Here is a 20179-nt window from a genome sequence, read left to right as displayed (position 1 = left end):
CTGGACTTCATCAGACTTCTTAACATGGAATGGAAGGCTCTAAATACAACCAAGCTTTGAGTTTCTAACAAACAAACAATGCTATGCTGAAATTACAAATATAACCAAAACTCATTATTACAGCATTTTAATCAGGACTAACCCAGTAACACATCTGGTTAACAGATGGATGAATGTCGTGATCTGCTGATCCATTTTTTTTTTTAGAAGTTTTCTAACGACTGTACATTGTAGTATGTGATGACTGCTAAGTAAATCTTGGCTGATTTCAAGAAAGAGTTCATGCTTGCTTATGAAACTTTACTTAATGGTTGAGTAAAGTCTCAAGATAATAGATAACTATAATGAAGAATTGAGCATCAGTTCTGTAAATGAAATAAAATAAAAGTATTCATTGGCAGAATAGAATGTTCTGTAGTGTCTTGGTAATCCCGGTATTTTTCAGTAAATGTGATGTTGTTATTTTTAACTTCAGAAATAACTTTCTCTTGCTCTGTCTGTCTGTCTCTCTCTCACACACATGCTCACACATACACACATGCAGTCTCTCTCTCTTTCTCTCTCACACCTTTTTTGCCTCTCCACCCTTTCTCTCATCATCTCTTCCTATTCCCCTCCCTCTGTGTCACATTTTTGCCTCGTTCAGTCTTTTATCGCATCCCTTCTCTCTTATGGCCCTCTCTCTCATCTCCTCATCTCTCTCTTTCACTCCCCTTTCTTTTACTTTCTCTCCTCCATTGCAATAATTGTCATTAAATAAATATATAATCAGTCAAATTTACTTGCTACATTCACTAATTCTCTAATAATCTTATAATTTTCTTTTATATCTAGGCTTCTCGGAGGATTTCTGAGTTGTTTGATGATCTGAAAGATGGGCACAATTTGATTTCTCTCTTAGAAGTTCTCTCTCATGAAACACTGGTAAGTATTCTATCAATTCTCCAGAATTGCTATTGTTTAACCCATGGTCAGCACTGATGATGCACCTTTAGGATTGAGTTCATTTTTATCTATGACTATTTTGTCTCTTTGTATATAAAAAGGGTTGGATGTAATTTGAGGCATATTCAACTGTTATCTCTAGCAGGTCAAGCAACCATATAGAGGCTCACTTGTAAACTCATGAGGTGGGAGGGGAGTTTTTGTAGTGGTGAGTTTTAGCAGTGACTTTTCCATACTTGCAAAGAGTTGATGGAATTTGTTGAGACAGATTTTCTATGGCTGGATGCTTTTCCTGTCACTAACCTTCACTTCTTTCCAAGCAAAATATTTTCCCATAGCTTGGCATGTTTTTATGGAAGACTAGAAACAAGGGACTGTTTGTTTAACAGTGGCACTTGTTTACAACTCTCAAGTGATATCCAGTTTCAAAGGCACAAACATACAAACACACACACATGTATATTATAATCATTTAATGTTTGTTTTCTATGCTGGTTTGGGTTGGACAGTTCAACAGGGACTGGCTAGTCAGAAGACTGCACCAAACTCCAGTGTCTTCTTTAGCAGAGTTTCTATACTGGATTCCTTTCCTATGTCATCTACTTTACAGAGTGTACTGGATACTTTGTTTCTATGGTGCTGGTAAGATCACCAAGTAACTCACTAGAAAAGATTTCCCAACTGAGATAGGGAGTAGTAATATTGAGGGAAGTGGCTTTATGCTAGACGATGAGAAATGAAAGTATGATAGAGGGACAGGAATAAGTGTTAGGCTGTCAGAGAGATATATGGTTATCCCAGTTGGAGAAAAGAGATGGTGGTGACAATGTCAAGGCTTAACATCAAGTGACAGGAAGGTGGATGTGAGGACAGTAGCATGGATTAGTTAGTTCATGGGAGTGTGAAGGAGAGTGGCATATGTATGTATATATGTGTATAGTGGGCTTCTTTCAGTTTGTCTTCCAAATCTACTCAGAAGGCTTTGGTTAGCCTAGGGCTATATTAGAAGCACTCATGATGCCATGTGGTCAGGAAACAAACTTCTTAAGCACACGGCTATGCTTGCACCTATAATTAACATAATTAAGTGCAGACTGTCTATTTGCAGTGAGGGATTCTCTTCAACATGTTTAGCCACTCTACTTCCTTTGGCATTGAAAGAAAAAAAAAAAAACAACTAGAACAACATAGGAAAAGGTTTATGTAAAGTTTGTCGTTGTTGTTGGGGATGGTGGTGTTCAAATCACTACCATTTGAATGGTTAAGTAAGCCAATGCTGATTGGCTGGTTCAGTGCAAACACATGTGCAATTCTGTTAGTAAAAGATAAAAAATATCTCTGTAATATGCCTTATCTATTATTATTATTATTTCATTTACGCACAACAGATTAGACTGTTGGAAAAAAATTCCTAACATCAGACTACAACTAATAATCTTGGTTGCCAAGAACCTTCCTAACTATCCTAGCTGTCCCTAATAATATTGGTTTCTGGAGCTGCACTAAACTAGGTTTTATGCCTATTTCCTCTATCCATCTGTTCAAATCTTTAGGGATTGTTCCTAATGCACCTATAACTACAGGGATACATTTCACACACTTTCCATAACAACAATAATAATAATAATGATGACGAGTGCTCAGAGACTAAACCTGTCTCTAAGTCAAATGAAAGAATTCAGTTCCAGTATATTTTATTTTATACTTTATTAAATTTTTCTGAGTTGTCTCCCTTCCTTGTTTCTCATTAATGTTCTTTCATTGATTAACATATATCTGTATAAATATATATATATATTGTATGTATGTCATATATGAAGTATTTAAAAATCTTTTTACCTACAGCCGAGAGAAAGAGGACACATGCGTTTTCACAAAATGCAAAATGTTCAGATATCACTGGATTTTTTACGGTATAAAGGGGTAAGTTGGCAGTCAATCTATTTCTGGAATTAAACTTTGCATACCATCTAGCAGTTTTTTTGGCTTGTTTGTTTTTGTTTTCATTAGCTTAGGGTAATTAAAAAAAAAACCTTTTCTATTTAATCTAAATTCCTTTGGCAGTAAACATTTAGGGACTTCAGAGAGAGAGAGAGAGAGAGAGAGAGAGAGAGAGAGAGAGAGAGAGAGTGTGTAAAATATGGCACATGTCTGATTAAGAATTTCACTTTATCAGGAGGTTCTTGATTTGATCGTACAGCATGGTGCCTTGAGTAGACATCTTCTACCTTTCTACTCTTGTCTTGGATTGAACCCAAACCTTGTGAGTTGAATTGGTTCGATGTAAAGCGTGTAGAAGCCTCTTCTGACAGGTTGTACGTCTGAGTCTAAGAACCAGATTTGTTATCTAATGTGTTATGCTAAATTTCTTTAACCTTTTTCTTACCATATTTCTTTTGAAAGACTCTACCTTTGTTTCAAATAATTTTTGAAAATAATAAAGAATGTTGGTTAAATAAATTTGTCATTGTTAAAAAGGTGTTTGAAACCTAAATTAACATGAAATTTTGATGGGAGATTTTAATTTAGATCACTTTAAAAGCGGAATCTTGCTTCATAGAACTGAGTCTGTCCTTGGGTCAGCACTGGATTAACCCATTAAGCAAAATAAGCACGTGCTTAGGGCATTAAGGGACAGGGGCACCATGGAAATGAAAATGGTTTACGGCACAAAAGAAATCACTTTAAACTTGCTAAAATAATATTTATAATACCTTATCTCTACTACGTATAGAAGCATAAGTTTTACATAAAATTAATTTTAACAATGTCATTGAACACTTTGCAATAAAAAAAAAAGAAAACTTTTCAAATATAAATAGGATAGAAGCATGCAAAAATAAACATTATTTTCCATCTTACTGTGAGTTTTGTTTCATTTTGGATAATGAAAATTTGTTTTATGGTTTATTATCATTTACATTTTGAATTATTTACATATACCTGAGGGCACCAAAATCTTTTAAGTGCTTAGGGCCTCTATGGGTCTGAACCCGGCCCTGCCTCAGGTGCATTGGTATGGAAAAGAGTAAAGATTAGATAAAGTGTACAAATATCTATGTTGATCATCATAATTTCCCTACACCTCCACATGCAGCAGAATGCACAACAACATGAGATAGTTGCCTCCATGGTATGAACCTATGTTATTGGACGTACCTCATATTAGTTTCATCAGCCATATTCTTCCTTGCAGGCTTAGGGCACTTCGGAAGAGGGCATTAATTTTGGAGTTCTTCTTTGCCTATATTGATTGCTAAGGAGCTCAATCTACCCTTACCTCAGTCTATTTAACCAGCGGTTCTCAACTGGGGTTCATATGCCCCCTTGCAGTCCATATAAGATTTTTTGGATCCACACAAGCAAAATAGTAAATTGGGTCTACTGTAGTATTTTAAGGGTTCATGAAACATTTTGTACGTATTGCAAGAAACTGCTAGGTTTCTTTCAGAAAAATAAGAATTTCAAAAGAAGTCTCTATAAAACTAGTTTTTAAGTATCAAGTCCACCAGAATGAAATAGGAATCACAGGAATCCTTAGATAAAAAAAAAATAGTTGAAAACCACTGAATTAATCCATTGACAGGTATTATTGATCCAGGTCAGAATGGACCTGGGAGTGATGGTAATCATGGGGTGACTTCATGCTCTCCAGAACTGGAACGTCATACCCAGGACATGTTGATACAAATGGCCAAATAGTCAAGAAGTTTGCTTTGCAACCCAGTTCTGCTTCCTGATAAACTTACACATAGTCTACAGCCTCTCTTCTGCCTGTTTCCCTCCTTGTCTCCCCTTTTCTCCTCCCCTTTCATCTCTCCCTCATATTTTTCCTTCCTTTTCTCTCACCTCTTCTTGTCTCTTCTTTCTTCCTCCCTCCCTCTTTGTCTCTCTCTTTCTCTCCCCTTCATCCTTTACTTTCCTCTCTTCCCCTTTTATACGCATGGTGCTATTTTAACCTCTTAGTTTGTTTTTTTTTCTCTGTAATTACACACTATGTACTTAATATATTATTGCACTGCATACATGCACACACACACATATGTATATACACGCTTATGTACATACATGCATGTTCACATGTATGTATACAGTGAAATACTGTGTATGTGTATCCCTTACAACCTTTTTCTTTCTAGACAACAAATTGTCTGCATGACTACATATATACACACACCTCTGAAACACAATAGAAACAACAAGCATTATGTGTATACTAGCACATACATGTGTATATCTGTGTATGTATGTATGTATGTGTGTATATAAATACATAAGCTGAAACAGTGTTGGAGTGTATATTAATTACATATGTTAGTTGTGTATATTATTTGTACATACATCAGTATATATATCAGAAGAAACAATAATTTCAGTGTGCATACTTAGGTGTATATTAGTATACATATGTCAGTGTGTACATTATTACTCGCATCTGTGTGTATATTACATACATTAGTATGTATATATTTTGCTGAATTTTTGCCATTCAGCCTTTCGGGGCTGATAAGATAAGTTCCACCTGTGCATTGGGGTTGATGTAATTGAGCCCCCCCCCCCCCCCGAAATTGCTGGCCTTGTGCCACAATTTGAAATTAACGTTAGCACATACATCAGTGTGTATGTATATCAGTATATATGTTTGTGTATATTATGTAGGTACCTGCATGAGTGTGTATATTATTGATGAGTCATCAAACCCAGCACACCTTCGATGAGTCATACAGGCAATGCCTTCCCCCCCCCCCCCCCCTCACACCTGATGCTAGTTGCAAAGGTCAGAATCAATGCAGAGAAGAATAACCCGTCATCACCTGCAACATTTGGCATCAAATCTCAGCACACTGAGAAATGGTGAAATGTCTGTGACTGATTCCACTGATACTGCTCCATTAATTTTTGACTCTTCTGTTCTTTTGTTCATTCTAGGAAATGGTAAATAATTCGTGTTGACATCTAAATTCACCTTTAGAAATTTCCTTATATCCCCCCCCCCCCCCCCCCCTCTCTGTTACGTATGTATGTGTGTGGTGAGAATAGTGAACTAATTTATGTATGTAGGGAGAAAAGTAGAAATAGAGCCTACAAAAACAATATATATATAAACACTCACTCATTTTTTTCACTGCATACATATGAACATGCATATATATATATATACATATACATACACGTTTGCATATACGTATGTGTTTCTTCACAAACCTATTCACATATATTTTGAATCTAAGTCTTCCCCTCCAGCACTACTCTCTGCTTCATATTTCTCCCTTTTACTAGTCACTGTGCTAAGAGAAAATGTTGTGCCGATGGTAACAATAGTGAGAAACCTCAGATTTAACTGAATGAATAAACTCTATTGGATGCATTGCATTCTCTTTATTTACTCCATTTATAAATTATTTATTTATATAGAAAGTAATAAATGATAGATGAAATAAATCGTTTGTTCCTTGCAGAAACTGTAGGAGCTATTCAGAGGATTTGCAAGTTTCTCTAAATCAACCACTATGTCAAAAATCCTTGTGTATCACAAGCAAATATCTCAGGATCACAAGTGTTTCACACCTGAGCCTGTATACTCTGCCTCAGTGGGACAGTGTTGACTGACTTGGTTTTCGCCTGCAAAAGAGTTTCACTTGCAATCTTTTGTCAACTACACCCACTTTGAGCTGGTTTCAACTGCCATGCCTACTTCCTTGCTGGCTTTCTTCAGTTAGCTGGGTTCCAGACCAGCCTTCTGCAGAAAATAGCACACATTTATAGCTCGAAAGCCATGACAATCAACTTCAATAGGGAATAAGGACAAGTGCCTTGTTGACAGTCTTGATATTTGCTTTTCTTCAGCTGTGAGAAATATTGAATCTGTCCTCCCAGGATATATATGTTAATGTATGTTTTATATATATATATTAATTTATGTATATATTAGTATTATCTCGGTTTAAAAAAAACCTTGACAATGTAAATATGTTAAGAGTTACCATGGGTAGCAAAATCACACAAAAAAAAAAACAGGATATCACACCCGTTTTATAGGTAGAAATACCAAGTTAAAGTGATGCATTTTGAGTAGATTTGAATAATAATAATAAATGGAGCAAAACGCATATAAACAAAAGTTCCTTTAATTCCTAAATATGTTTCAAAATATATGTGCACTCTACTCCAAAGAAGTAAGAGGTGCTGGAATTGCACATATATTTGGAGTAGAGTGCACATATATTTTGAAAGATATGTAGGAATTAAAGGAACTTTTGTTTATATGTGTTTTGCTCCATTTATTATTATTCTTCATATATATATATATATATATATATATATATATATAATGTTATTGTAGGCATGGCTGCTTGGGGATTCAGTTCCACTACGTAATACCTTGGGCAAGTGCCTCTTATAGCCTTGAGCTGACCAAAGCCTTGTGAGTGAATTTGCCAGCTCCAATGATGACTAGATCAGATACCCCTTCCCTTATTTCTTGTCAAAGCTGTCTACTACGTCCAAGACAACAAATCCCAACCAGTCCTCTGCAATGTAAGACTGCTGACCCATACACCTCCCACATCACTACTATAGATGCTGCAGTTCAGAGGATTCAAATGAGAACAGTTAATAGACCACATGATGTGTGTGATGATGGTGGGGGATCACATGATTACATGGTTGTCTCAGACCTTGCTGGGTTTGACCAATCCTTCTTTGTTGTGTATGACATTATGTATCTGGTGTCTTCTTGCACCATGTCTGATAGTGAACTCTGCAGCGCAAGTTGCTCAACAGTGGTCCTTCATCAACCTGTTGGTGTTGTTGATAATATCTTGGACATCCTGGAAAAAATGAGGTATGCTGAAGAGGTCTCTGTCTTGGTTATGAATGACATATCCCTACTAGAAATCTCTGGCCCTTTTCCAAAATCACAACAATATGGACCCAACCTCATTCAAAAAGCTAGTAATCCTAGTTGATGGCTAGAGCCATGAGTATAGTTTTCCTTTTCACTCCCTGTATCAGACTGGATCCTGCATTGTTGATGTCAATACATCTGAAGGAGAATTGAAGAAGTTAAAATCTGGTGGTGGCTGTGTAGCAGCATTAAGGTTGTCTCCCTTTTATGTCTCACTAAAGTTTCTTTACTTCACAAATAGAAGTGGTGTGGTTTCAAACTGCTGTTTGAACCCCCCCCCCCCCCACACACACATGTAATTATGTAAATTTGCTTCCCAAGTACAAAGTTTGAGGTTCAGTCCCACTGCATGACATCTTGGGCAAGTATCTTCTATTAAACTTCAGGCTGACTAAAGCCTTGTGAGTGGATTTGGAAGAGGAACTGAAAGAAGCCCATCATGTGTATGTGTGTGTGATATGTAGGGACACAAGTGTTTGCCAATTAAGGGTTCACAGGTAATTTCCAGAGTGAACACCTATGAATTCCTGGGCATTACAGGAATGTACAAACAAATCATCAAGAATAATGTAGAGGAGGCCAAGAAAGCTTCCAAATGGCTCTGGTTGAATAGTCATAATCAGTGGAGTCAGCAGAATTTCACTTGGACACAGGCCTAAGGCTGAGTCACCTAAATGGAGGTGTATGTTGTAAGAGCTGAAACACCCAGTAACCCTAGGATACAATGCTGATGATGTGACCAAATATTGCATCTGTAGATGTATGTAGAACTTATATATAAATACAGTAATGCCTCGATATACGAGTTTATTCATTCCTGGAGAATGCCCATAAAGCGAAAACACATTAAACAGAAAATAAAACTCATAAATCCAGGGTCTCACAAAGCGGGTCCTCGTAAAATGAGGTACTACTGTACATGTATATATGTCCCTCCCTTTTCTTTGCTCTTATAATTTAAATCTTTTATACTCTATTCATTTCAGATCAAACTTGTAAATATTCGAGCTGATGAAATAGTTGATGGAAACCCTAAATTAACTCTAGGACTAATATGGACTATTATTCTACATTTCCAAGTAAGTACTTTTTCTTTATTTACATTGTAAGATTTGAATCTCTGAAGCAAGATCTATTTTTTCCATTATATTTTATTTTACAGCTTTCCCCCCTCCCCAGTGTTGCTATCTTCTCACATTATTGTTCTGTCATATTTTACTACTTTTCCTAAAAAGAAAATTGTCACATGGGTGTGGGTTTGCTAAGCCATCTAGGGGAACCTCTTGTTACTGTGAGTTGATCTCTCTCTCTCTCCCCCTCCCCTTCTCCCCAATCTCTCCCCCTCTCCCCCTCCCCCTCCCCCCTCTCTCTACTTTCACTTTTCTTATGTAACATGCTAATGTCATACTCAACAAATGACCCCAACTTTAAACTGGAGTATTGGGTAAAAAGCATTAATTATAATTATAGGTAGTGAATTAAATTCCTTGCACTATTTTCATAATATTATCTAGCAAGTTGTGTTACAGAAACCCCCTAACCATTATGTTCGTTGAATGTTATTCCATTAATTTATGAGATGTACATTTGTAAATATAATGATGTGGATTAAGTATTTGAACATTCAAACTTAGGTGTGGTCAATGTCTACACACAACCTATCTAACATTAACAGCCAGCAAAGAAGAATATATGGCTATCAACCACACTATGTATGTATGCTTGCTTACATACATACATGCACACACTAAGTTCCTTGTTATTAGAATATACACAAGTGAGAGAGTCAGAATAGCAACCAAATAAATCTTTCAAGTGAAGTTTCAAACAAATATGTCATTCAGGGATGTGCGCAGGTGCAATATGGCTGAATGGTTAAGAAGTTTGCATTGCAACCATGAGGTTCTGAGTTCAAATTCCGCTGAGGTTGACTTTGCCTTTCATCCTTTCAAGGTCGATTAAATAAGTACCAGTTACGCACTGGGGTCGATATAATCGACTTAATCCATTTGTCCCCTCTGTGTGTAGCCCCTTGTGGGCAGTAAAGAAATAGGAAACTGTGCAGAAGCCCATCAAGTGGGTTACAGTAATCCTTCGACTATTGCTGGTGTTATGATCCAAAAACCCCTGCGATGGGTGAAAATCTTCGAAGTAGAAACAGTACTGTACTGTATATTTTTAAAAATTATTTTTATAATTTGTATATATTTTTTTTATTATAAATGCAAAACAACTCCACAGAAGAATCAATATAAGCTTAAATAATAAACTGCAATATGGCAAGGGATTATTGTATATCTGTAATTTAAAAGGTACAGCTATGTTAGACACACACTGCATCAAACGGATTCTATCTGAGAATTACATGAAAGGTACAGGTCTGTGGAATACTCAGCCACTTATGTTTTAATTTAGGGGCAGGTAATTCAGTAGATCAAACAAGTGAATCCTCATTGTTGAATGATGGAGAACCACCACTGCTGTCACCATCACCACCCCACCTATAGATGTGAATTTTTGTTCATTTCTTCCTTCCAATGTGTCTGTGTTCATTCTTTCTTCTTCTTCTTCTTCTTCTTCTCTATCTTGCCCTCAGAGTTGTTCTTTTTGTTTTTTGGAACATTTCTTCTGGAACTTTCTTGTGTTGTATTTTGTTATTTTTTTTTTTGTACTGTCTGACTTCATTAACTGTTAAATCACAGCAACAGATTTAGATATTGATGTAGAGCAGTTATTACTAGTGAAGCAGACATTTTAATGTCTGGGATACAGAAGATAAAGAGGAGGAGGAGAAGGAGGAGGAAGTTGATGGTGGTGGGATAATGATGGGACTAATGATAAGGTGGAGGGGGAGGAGAAGGATAATATTATTATTGGGTTGTGATGAGGGTATAATATTAATCTATGCTTTATTATCATTATTAAGAGAAAGAAAGGTGTGTTTGTGTATTTGGAGTGTTACAGCTGTAAATGTGTACATAAGGATGGACACCTGTGTGTTTTTTTTAAGAATCTTCTTGATTCTCACAACAAAATCATTTTGTCTGATGGGGGGAAAAAATAAAAGATATAAAATGGATAGATATAAAAATAAAGAACTGGTTAATATTCTAAAATTACCTAAACCAAAGAAAGTATTCATAAATAGAGTAATTCATATAAAAAAAACAGAAACGTAAGGAGACAGAAATTGAATCTTGTACAAATGATGTAACCATGTGGGTGTACAGAGTGACTTCTTGTGTATTTTAATTCTTTTGATACCAACCCACCCATGACTGCCCTGGCTCTATGAAACACATTTCTTGTTTTGCAGTAATACAAACCATTTTGAAGCTGCCTTGTGGTTCTATCATTCATTCAAACTTTGTTAATTTAGGTTCCAAACACCAGAAAAAAGAATGACAATTATTTTACTAAATTCTAATTATTTTCAAAATTAATTCAAACAATGGTAGAGTATTTCAACAGAAATATGGTAATAAAGGGGTTAAGGGTTTCTATGAATGAAGATTTGGTAAGGGCAATTTTGTTTCTAAGAACAAGTTGTTGATAAATATTAGTTTGGGTTGTTTGGTGTGACTTCCTTTTTTATATGTACAGTTTCCTTAATAAATTCTTTTACTCTGTATGTTTTAATTTCATTTAATGTAATCTTTCAAATTACATTTACTTAGATGTTATATTCAAACAAATTTTATATTAAAGCAGACTGACTGAAATTGCTGCTGGTTCTATGATACAAATTCCTGTTTTAAATTGATTTAAATTAAAACCTTCCATAAAAATTCTATTTTAATTTACATTGCAAACACCAGCTTAATAATGAGTTGTTTTACTAAATTCTTCCTTCATTAGTTCCAAATTAATTGAAACAAAGGTAGTGTTTTCCAGCAGAAATATGGTAACAAAAAGGTTAGATATAAAAAAAAGGTGGTGGTGGTAGTGGGGCCCTAGATTTTGTAGATCCTTTTGGTGTGCAGTAAGGAGTTAATTTCATTGGCTGTTCCCATGTATAAACAAATGTTAAGAAAAGAATAGGTTTGTTTGGTACAGTTGACATTTTCAGCTGACTTCAGTTCGGAATGCATTCATCCTCAGTCAGGCTGTTCCAAATCACAAAATTCCTCAAGAAGAAAGGGATGGGTGGCATGTTTTTAATGTAGAATGATTAGATGAGAATCCCAGCAGGGTCAACAGCAGATCTTGTAGGTGCAGCAGCTTGATAATTTAGAATAGTCGGATAGTGTTTTGTATCTGTGAAGAACTATTGCAGTAGCTGATGGAATAGAAGTGGTACATGTATAGCTTATCTATAAACTGGGCACAAGTGAAGAGAGACTGCTAGAATCATCCTCACCCTTTTAATGGCCACATTTCTATGCTCGGGTGGGTTAGATGGAATCCCCTGAGGCAGATTTCCCAATGCCATTCCTTATCACTAACCCTCACTTATTTCCAACCAAGATAATATTTCTCATGATCAGACATGTTCCTATGGAAGGTTGGAAATGAATGCCACTGCCTGTGTAGCAGTGTCACTCATTCACAGTTATTGTGTGAGGCAAAGGCTAAGAGACATGCACTTACACGTGAGTGCGCACAAGACTGAACACACGCACGCACGCACGCACGCACGCAGAGAGAGAAGGGTTTCTCTCTGATTCTACCAAATCTACTTACAGGGCTCCAGTTGATTGGAGCTTTAATAGAAGACACTTTGCCCAAGGTGCCACATAGTGAGACTGAACCTGAAACTGTGTGGTTGAGAAGCAAACTTCTTACCTCACAGAGCCACACCTGCACCTATTCTATTTAAGAATAATAAATTATTAGTGAATAATTTTTCACAGGCATGGCTTGTGGTAAGGAGGTTGCTTCCAAACCACATGGTCCTGGGTTCAGTCCTACTGTATGGCACCTTGGGCAAGTGTCTTCTACTATAGTCTTGGGCCAACCAAAGCCTTGTGAGTGGATTTGGTAGATGGAAACTGAAAGAAGCCTGTCTTATATATATATATGTGTGTCTGTGTTTGTGCCCCCACCATCACTTGACAGCCGATGTTGGTGTGTTTATGTTCCCGTAACTTAGCAGTTCAGCAAAAAGAGACCAATAGAATAAGTACTAGGCTTACAAAGAATGAGTCCTCGGGTCGATTTGTTCGACTAAAAGCGGTGCTCCAGCATGGCCACAGTCAAATGACTGAAACCAGTAAAAGAATAAAAGGATTACATGTTGTATCTTACGATGATATAAGTTTGAAAAATTATTCATGTGTAGCAACTTTTCAAAATGCTGTGCAAACTATTTTGAACATAGGAAAGAGCCATGACAAGTTTACCGTAGTTGCCATTAAGTTATTTCCAGTTATATATCTGTTATATTGTTTTATTGTTTCCCCCCAAATGGAGACCAGATTCTTGTCTGTGGTATAGTAATCTGTGTTTGTGTGAGCATGTGTTTACATAAACATAGATTAATATCGAGTATTTTAGTAAACCAAGTTCAATGTGGAATGGTATGTACAATGTAAGTAATGGATACAGATTGGAATAAAAGAGAATTTTGGAATCATATAGCATATTGGATGACTTAGAAAGAATTGAGGATGATGATGGATGGGTTGTGGGGGGTGAGGGGTGGCAGTGACAAAATGAAGAAAGAATTTATTGAGATTGTAGTAGTGCTCTGTAAGGCAGCGTAAAAATTTATCAAAGGAGGTAGACCTTGAAATGTTCAGAATTTCAGGGTCTGGAAGTGTCCCTGGGGAGAGAATATTAGGGAGGGATGAGGGGTGATTTTTGAAGCCCTTTCAAACTCAATGCATGATTGAAGAAGTGTTAAACAGATGGTAGCAATAGAAATGGTGGTGGGATGTAGGTTAGTGTTGTGGCAACTGTAACATTAAAACAGAAAAGCTGAACTTCCATAAGATTGTTTGTTTCTACATGTTGTAGGGGAGGAATGGAAGAAAATCTTAGATCACTTTCAACTTCTAAATATCATGAACCTCTCTCTCTCTCTCTCTCTCTTTCTCTCTCTCTCTCTCTCTCTCACACACATTGAGAGAAGGTGAAATAACTGGTTTACCTGGCCAGAAGCCAAGCTACAAGTTAAACCAGAATGTATGGGGCTGTATGGATGGATGGACGTATGTATGTTTGTATGTGCACATGCACGCATACACACACATTGTCGTAGGAAGGTATCTGTATTGACAAATACACAGAAGTGTCATGAGAGTAGATTACCAAACAAAAAGTACCATGAAGACTAGGAGTTATTTAGATTGTTAGCTGTAAAGTTTAGGGGGTAAATGATGGGCAAAACAGTTCAGGGTATGACAAAGTTGCGAGAACCTCTGCTAGAATCATTAAAATGGTAAAGGTATCACCAGTCCTTTTGACCACCATTGAAGTGGTAGTACTATTGGTTAAGTACCAGCTTTCATACTCGAGATGGTGCACTGAAAATAATTTTTAATTTATTAAAATTATAACTTTGATGAGAAGTTATGTTAATGAAAATTATTCTCAGAGCATCCAAGGGAGAGAATTTCTGTAATTTCAATCAACTAAAATAGAAAAAGAAATATGCAGTGTAGGAAAGTGAGCTTGATTTTTGTCACCAATGGTGACAATTCAGGTTATGTTTCAACCTTATTAAACTTCTTTAGTGAAGCATAATCCCCTCAGTGGCCTCCAAACTCATTGACTAATAGAAATGACATTTCTATGCCCTATTGCTATGTTCTACAAGAGCTCAACTGGCTGTTCTATATTTTACTGTCCAACTGAGAACGAGGAGGTAAAATGTTGATAAATGAATCCCAAGGATTGTTTACACCAAGTATGAATGTGCTAAACTTGACTAGGAATTCATTGCATGAAGATACTCACTTTTACTCACCTCATACCTTTACTCATCTCATCACCACTAATTTTATCTCTTCTGGACTCCACCTCAATCAGCTTTATCTTCTCTTCCAAAATGTAACCAAGTAGCCCCTCTCTACAGCAACAAACCTGTTCTGCTCTAACCCCTTTTTTTTCATACTTTAATCCTTCATCTCCTAGCATAAAGCTACCTTTGTTGGGTTTTACAGTCTTGTAAGTTGCATGGCGATTGCACGAGTGCTGATGACACGGAAAAGCCCCCAGTACATTCTGTAAAGTATTTGGCATTAGGAAGAGCATTCTGATGTGGAAACCATGTCTGAGCAGACACCAGTGCATAATGTAGTCCTTGAACCCATAGGATCCAGTCAGACTTCCAACTCATGCCAGCATGGAAAATGGATGCTAAATGATGGTGATGATAATGCAGGTGTTCAACAAGGCTCAGTCCTTAGCTCCTCATTTTCATTCTAAACTTTGAAACCTTTATTAAGGACAAGGTATTTGTGACACTGATCTCATTATTGCTGGAATTTGAACTGAAAGACACACAGTTACTATAAGAAATATCCTTAACCCAATAGTCTCAAAACATGACAGTAATGTCCAAGTAAAAAGAAAAAATACAAGGAATTCTATATGCAGATGTAGTTACTGGGTACAATTAAAGCAGGGGTCTCAAGCATACTGATGAAGAATAAAAGCTTGAATGAACTAAATCCTCCTTTGATAACTAAAATCCTGATCAATCCAGTTCTGAAGTTGATAGCCTGCTTGTTTAACCCTTTCATTACCACATTTCTGTTGAAATTCACTGTTTTTGTTTCAGTTAATTTTGAAAATAATAAAGAATGTGGTAAAGACTATTGTTAGACTGATGTTTTGGAACATAAATTAAGATGAAATTTTGATGGAAAATTTTAATTTAGATCATTTTAAAACAAGAAGTTTGTATCATAGAACTAAGGGTGATCTTGGGTAGGTTAGTATCAAAAGGGTTAAGTACTGTTAATTACATTTCATAATTATCACAGCTACTGGTACTAGTAATATCCGTTTAGTTTATGTTCAGGGATGGATAGGAAAGTCTAAAGATGTGCTTTCCCTGTTGGTTACTTAGTGATTCTTTCTCCAAATATATGTCATATTATGCTTCTTGTGTAAAATATATTATCCCGTAAGTCAGTGGAGTTTGGTAAATAAAGAGAATGGGCAACCATAGAACAATTGGTTTTAATGAAAATAAACTTAAATTAGGTTATGGTATCATATCACCTGGTTAGATCTCGTTAGTTGCAAAGACTAATATATTCAATAGAGTTGGTTCCACTGATATAATCTGGTAATTCAACTGGATTACATATGCTGGGCTGAAGAAGTTAGTGTATGTCGGTCATTAGTGAGCTCATAAAGCAAAGGTAGGTCCATAGAACACTTTAATAGTAGAAATGGTAGAAAGACAGTCTGGACTCTAAGTTGTGATGAAACAAATAAAATGATGCTTTGTTGCAGATTTAGATATTTTCTGATTTATGGTTTTGTCAGATCTTCCAACAGTGACAAATGTTGATATTAAGCTAATCCTCCCTTTTAACCTGATAGGAATCAAGATAATTTATATTTGAGAGTATTTCTAAGAATGTAAAATCTAAACTCCAGACTCGACAGTTTCTCGTTTTCTTTTACATTTCCATTAATTCTTTTTCTTTGGTTTTGTATTTCTTCTTCACGCCGTTATTTAATCCTCTTCTCTTTCAGTAAATGATACCTGCTACGCCTTATTCCCTCTTTCTCTCTCTCTCTATGAAAATCTTCCTCGTCTTTGTCACTTATTTATTTATAAACCTTTAACTTGGTGCAAGATTCCACTGTACTTTGATTAGTTTCCTTACCATTCCTATGTTGTTCTGGTGAAAACCAATATCTTGGAGTTGATGTGATGTGACGGGTAGTTAACGTCTAACTAATAACATCCACAACATCAACAACAAGTCTAGCATTTTTGTCTGTCTGTAAATTATTACCTCCTGCTTTTCTCTCTCTCTCTCTCTCTCTCTCTCTCTCTCTCCATCTCTTTGTATGTATCACTCTACCTGTCTTTCTTTCTTTCAAGTTCTGTTTACTGCAAAAAAAATAATATATCACCTTCTTACACAACTTTCATGTTCATTGCGGATGAATTGCCAGTGGGGTCAGTAGCTGGTTGCTTGTTTGTTCCTCACCAAAATAGCCCATTCTATATTCTGTTTTCCCTCCACCTGTAGCACCAAAGTGTTGCAGGTAGTTGGTTGGGTTTTGTTCTGCTACTCCTATCCAAAATTTCTGCAGACTTATATATCAACATGTTGACGTATTGTTATCTTTGAAAAGAAGTGTGTGAGAGAGGGAAAAAAAAAAAAAGAAAAGGCACTACATTGGAATTATACTTATTTATTAAAATATGGCTTTTTCAAAGGCAAAATCTTGCTTGGTTGCACAACTCCAGCTTCATGAGAAACAGGTAGGGTTAATTTTTGCCTACATTACATACTTATATATATATATATATATATATATATATATATATATATATGTTTATTGAAATGTATTTGTACTTACTATTAAAACCAGACATCTTTTACTACACAATGTTATTTAACTTGTTTTTAATCTTGTTGCAAAGAAACAATTTTCTACGTATTTTATTTTCTCACCCTTTTAAGTATTTTAAGCATTATATTAAAAAAAAAACTCTCACACATCTATAAAATGTCACAGTTTTAGGCTGTTCTTCTTTTTTTTTTTCCAGCTAATATATTTGACTTTTTATTAACAGTATTTTAAAAATTCTTTGCATATGGAAGATCATTCTTATTTGAGGAATTCTCATTCTTTGATCTTTTACCTTTGTTCAAACTTATTTCTTCTAATATGAAAACTTAACACAACCTTCTAAATTTAACTCTGCTTCCAACCCAATGCAATAAATCTGTACAACTTTATTCAATGCAATTCTTATTCACCAAAATATGGCAGTAAAGTTTTTGGCAAACCATATGTCTACAACCCGGTTTCAATTCCTGGCTGGAACCCTTACACCAAAGGGGGAGATCTGCCTTAGGCAATGCTTTTATAAGAGCCGTGCTTTTGGGGTTGTTGTATAGGCTTGTCGGCCTGGAGGGTGGGGTGTGGGGTTGCAAACTTATGGGTTACCCTGAGTGGTACACACTCTATCTACTTCAATGCTTGTGCTATTATCACTTACAGCCTTGGGGGATAGCATGAAGGTGACAGTTTGGTATCTTCTACACTTTGATGACCCAGACATGAAATAATTTCTTGTACAGGTACAGCGCTACACATTTTGTAAATGGGTGGGGACTGTCGACTGAATTAACGCATTCCACCCATCACTGTCACCGTCACCAGTCAGTACCTGGTGCTTATTTTATCAATGCTAGACAAATGAAAGACAGTCAGCAACCCTAGATACAGCCAGACATTCCATCTCGTCCTCTTTCTGTCACTTTAACCCACCTTTTGGTTAAATAAATGATAGAATTTTCTAAAGATTGACATTCAGGACTTTATACTTGGGTCTTGTGTGTGTGCTTGTGTATATTGTGTGTGCATTTGCATGTGTGTGTTGTATGTGTGCATATATGAAGATATGTGTGTGTGTGTGTGTATGTGTGCTTATGTGTGTAAATGCATATATGTGTGTCTGTATATGTGCTTATATGATGTGTTTATATGCATATATGTATCTGTGTGTGTGTACATATATGAAGATATGTGTATATGCATATGTGTGTGTGTGCATATATGATGTGTATGTATGCATGCGTGCGTGTGTGTGTGCATGTATATATGTGTATATGCCTGCATGTCTTTGTAAATGTGTATATAGGTATGTATACATTTATCTGTATATGTAAATGCATCTTTGTGTGTATATGTATGTGTGTGTATACTCATATACATGCACACATACACCTATACATACATAAGATAGAAATACCCTCAGTGGTGATAAGAATTTTCTGTAATGAACATGTAACTTAGTGGTTTATACAATTATATTTGATACTACTTGAATGTTCCAGCAACAATAATAATAGTAATAATAATAATAATAATAATGGCTTCAAATTTTGGCACTAGGCCAAGGAATCAAGTAAATTACATCATCGTCAGTACTTGTACTTTATTTCAACTCCAAAAAGATAAAAGGCAAAATCAGCTACAGTGGAATTTGAACTTGCACTAATAATTCTGCCAGCCTGCTATTTTAACAATAATGATCCTTTCTACTATAGGCAGAAGGCCAGAAATTTCGGAAGGGGACAAGTCAATTACGTTGACTCCAGTACTTGAATGATACTCATTTTATCGACCCCAGAAAAATAGAAGGCAAAGTTGACTTCAGTGGAATTTGAACTCAGAATGTAACGAGCCAGAAGATATGCTACTAAGCATTTTGTTTGATGCACTGATAATCCTGTCGGATTGCCACTTTAATATTAATTCTTTCTACTACAGGCACAAGGTCTGAAATCTTGGGAGAGGGAGCTAGTTGATTATATTGACCCCAGTGTCTAACTGGTACTTATTTTATTGAGCCAGAGAAGAAGAACAGTAAAGTTGACTTTGATGGAATTTGAACCCAGAACGTAAACAGCTTGAAGAAATGCCACTAAGCATTTTGTCTGATGTGCTAACAATTCTGCCAGCTCACCATCTTAGTAGTAGTAGTATTACTACTACTAATAGTAATAATAATAAAACAAAGCCAAACAGACTAAATAAAGTCTTAGTGAGTGTGTGTGTGTGTGTGCGTGCGCGCGATTTACCCAAAGCCCACACCTCTGTTGATGGGTGTAATTTCTGTTTTTATATGCCGCACCCCACCCCTTCCGCTAATCTAGTTGATTACAACATTGGCTGGAATTACTAGAGATTATGATTTAATACATCATCATCTTCAGTGTGGAGGATGTTTGAAGAATGGAACTGTTGAGTTGATATCGTGTTTCACTCTTGAAGTGGTATCTTTTTACCAGAAGAACACAGAACATGATATGGCTGCTGAGAGAGAGGGAGAGAGAGAGAGAGAGAGAGAGAGAGAGAGAGAGAGAGAGTGTGTATCTAAGTTTACTTTCTCTGTGTCATGTTGTACACTATCAGTTCACTAGATTTCGGTGTAACAGAGAAATAACAGCTCTCTCTCTCTTTCTCTCTGCTGTTTCCTTCTCTCTTTCTGTCTCTGCTACTTTTGAAGCTATTTTAAGTTATTGGCAAAGCAAATGGAACTTCTAGGAACAAGTATAAATGTTGTCCTTTAACCTCTGACTTTAAACTCTTCAATCAAAACTTTCATTGTTCAAACCATAGTTATGATTTTCCTCTCAGGTCATCATCATCATCTTCATTATTATTTTTATCTTAACA

At 36.1% G+C, this 20179-nt stretch overlaps 1 protein-coding gene across 7 annotated transcripts in view; it reads left to right on the top strand.

Moving 5' to 3' along the window:
* The window catches only part of LOC106880784 (uncharacterized), a 274817-nt gene that overhangs the window by 67389 nt on the left and 187249 nt on the right, over positions 1-20179 (top strand). For 4 of the 7 annotated variants that reach the window (XM_089358464.1, XM_089358463.1, XM_089358467.1 and 1 more), the window contains 3 exons: positions 835-924; positions 2791-2868; positions 8839-8931. In XM_089358464.1, the coding sequence (XP_089214590.1) occupies positions 835-924; positions 2791-2868; positions 8839-8931 (261 nt within the window). Of the gene's footprint in view, positions 1-834; positions 925-2790; positions 2869-8838; positions 8932-17204; positions 17250-20179 lie in introns of all 7 variants that reach the window. The other 3 variants (XM_089358466.1, XM_089358465.1, XM_089358462.1) reach the window with 1 other exon arrangement.

The sequence above is a fragment of the Octopus bimaculoides genome, chromosome 10 (assembly GCF_046866305.1).
Source record: "Octopus bimaculoides isolate indiv1 chromosome 10, ASM4686630v1, whole genome shotgun sequence".
NCBI lineage: Eukaryota > Metazoa > Mollusca > Cephalopoda > Octopoda > Octopodidae > Octopus > Octopus bimaculoides.
The sequence above is the reverse complement of the archived record's forward strand: the minus strand, read 5'-3'. Positions and strand labels throughout refer to the sequence as shown.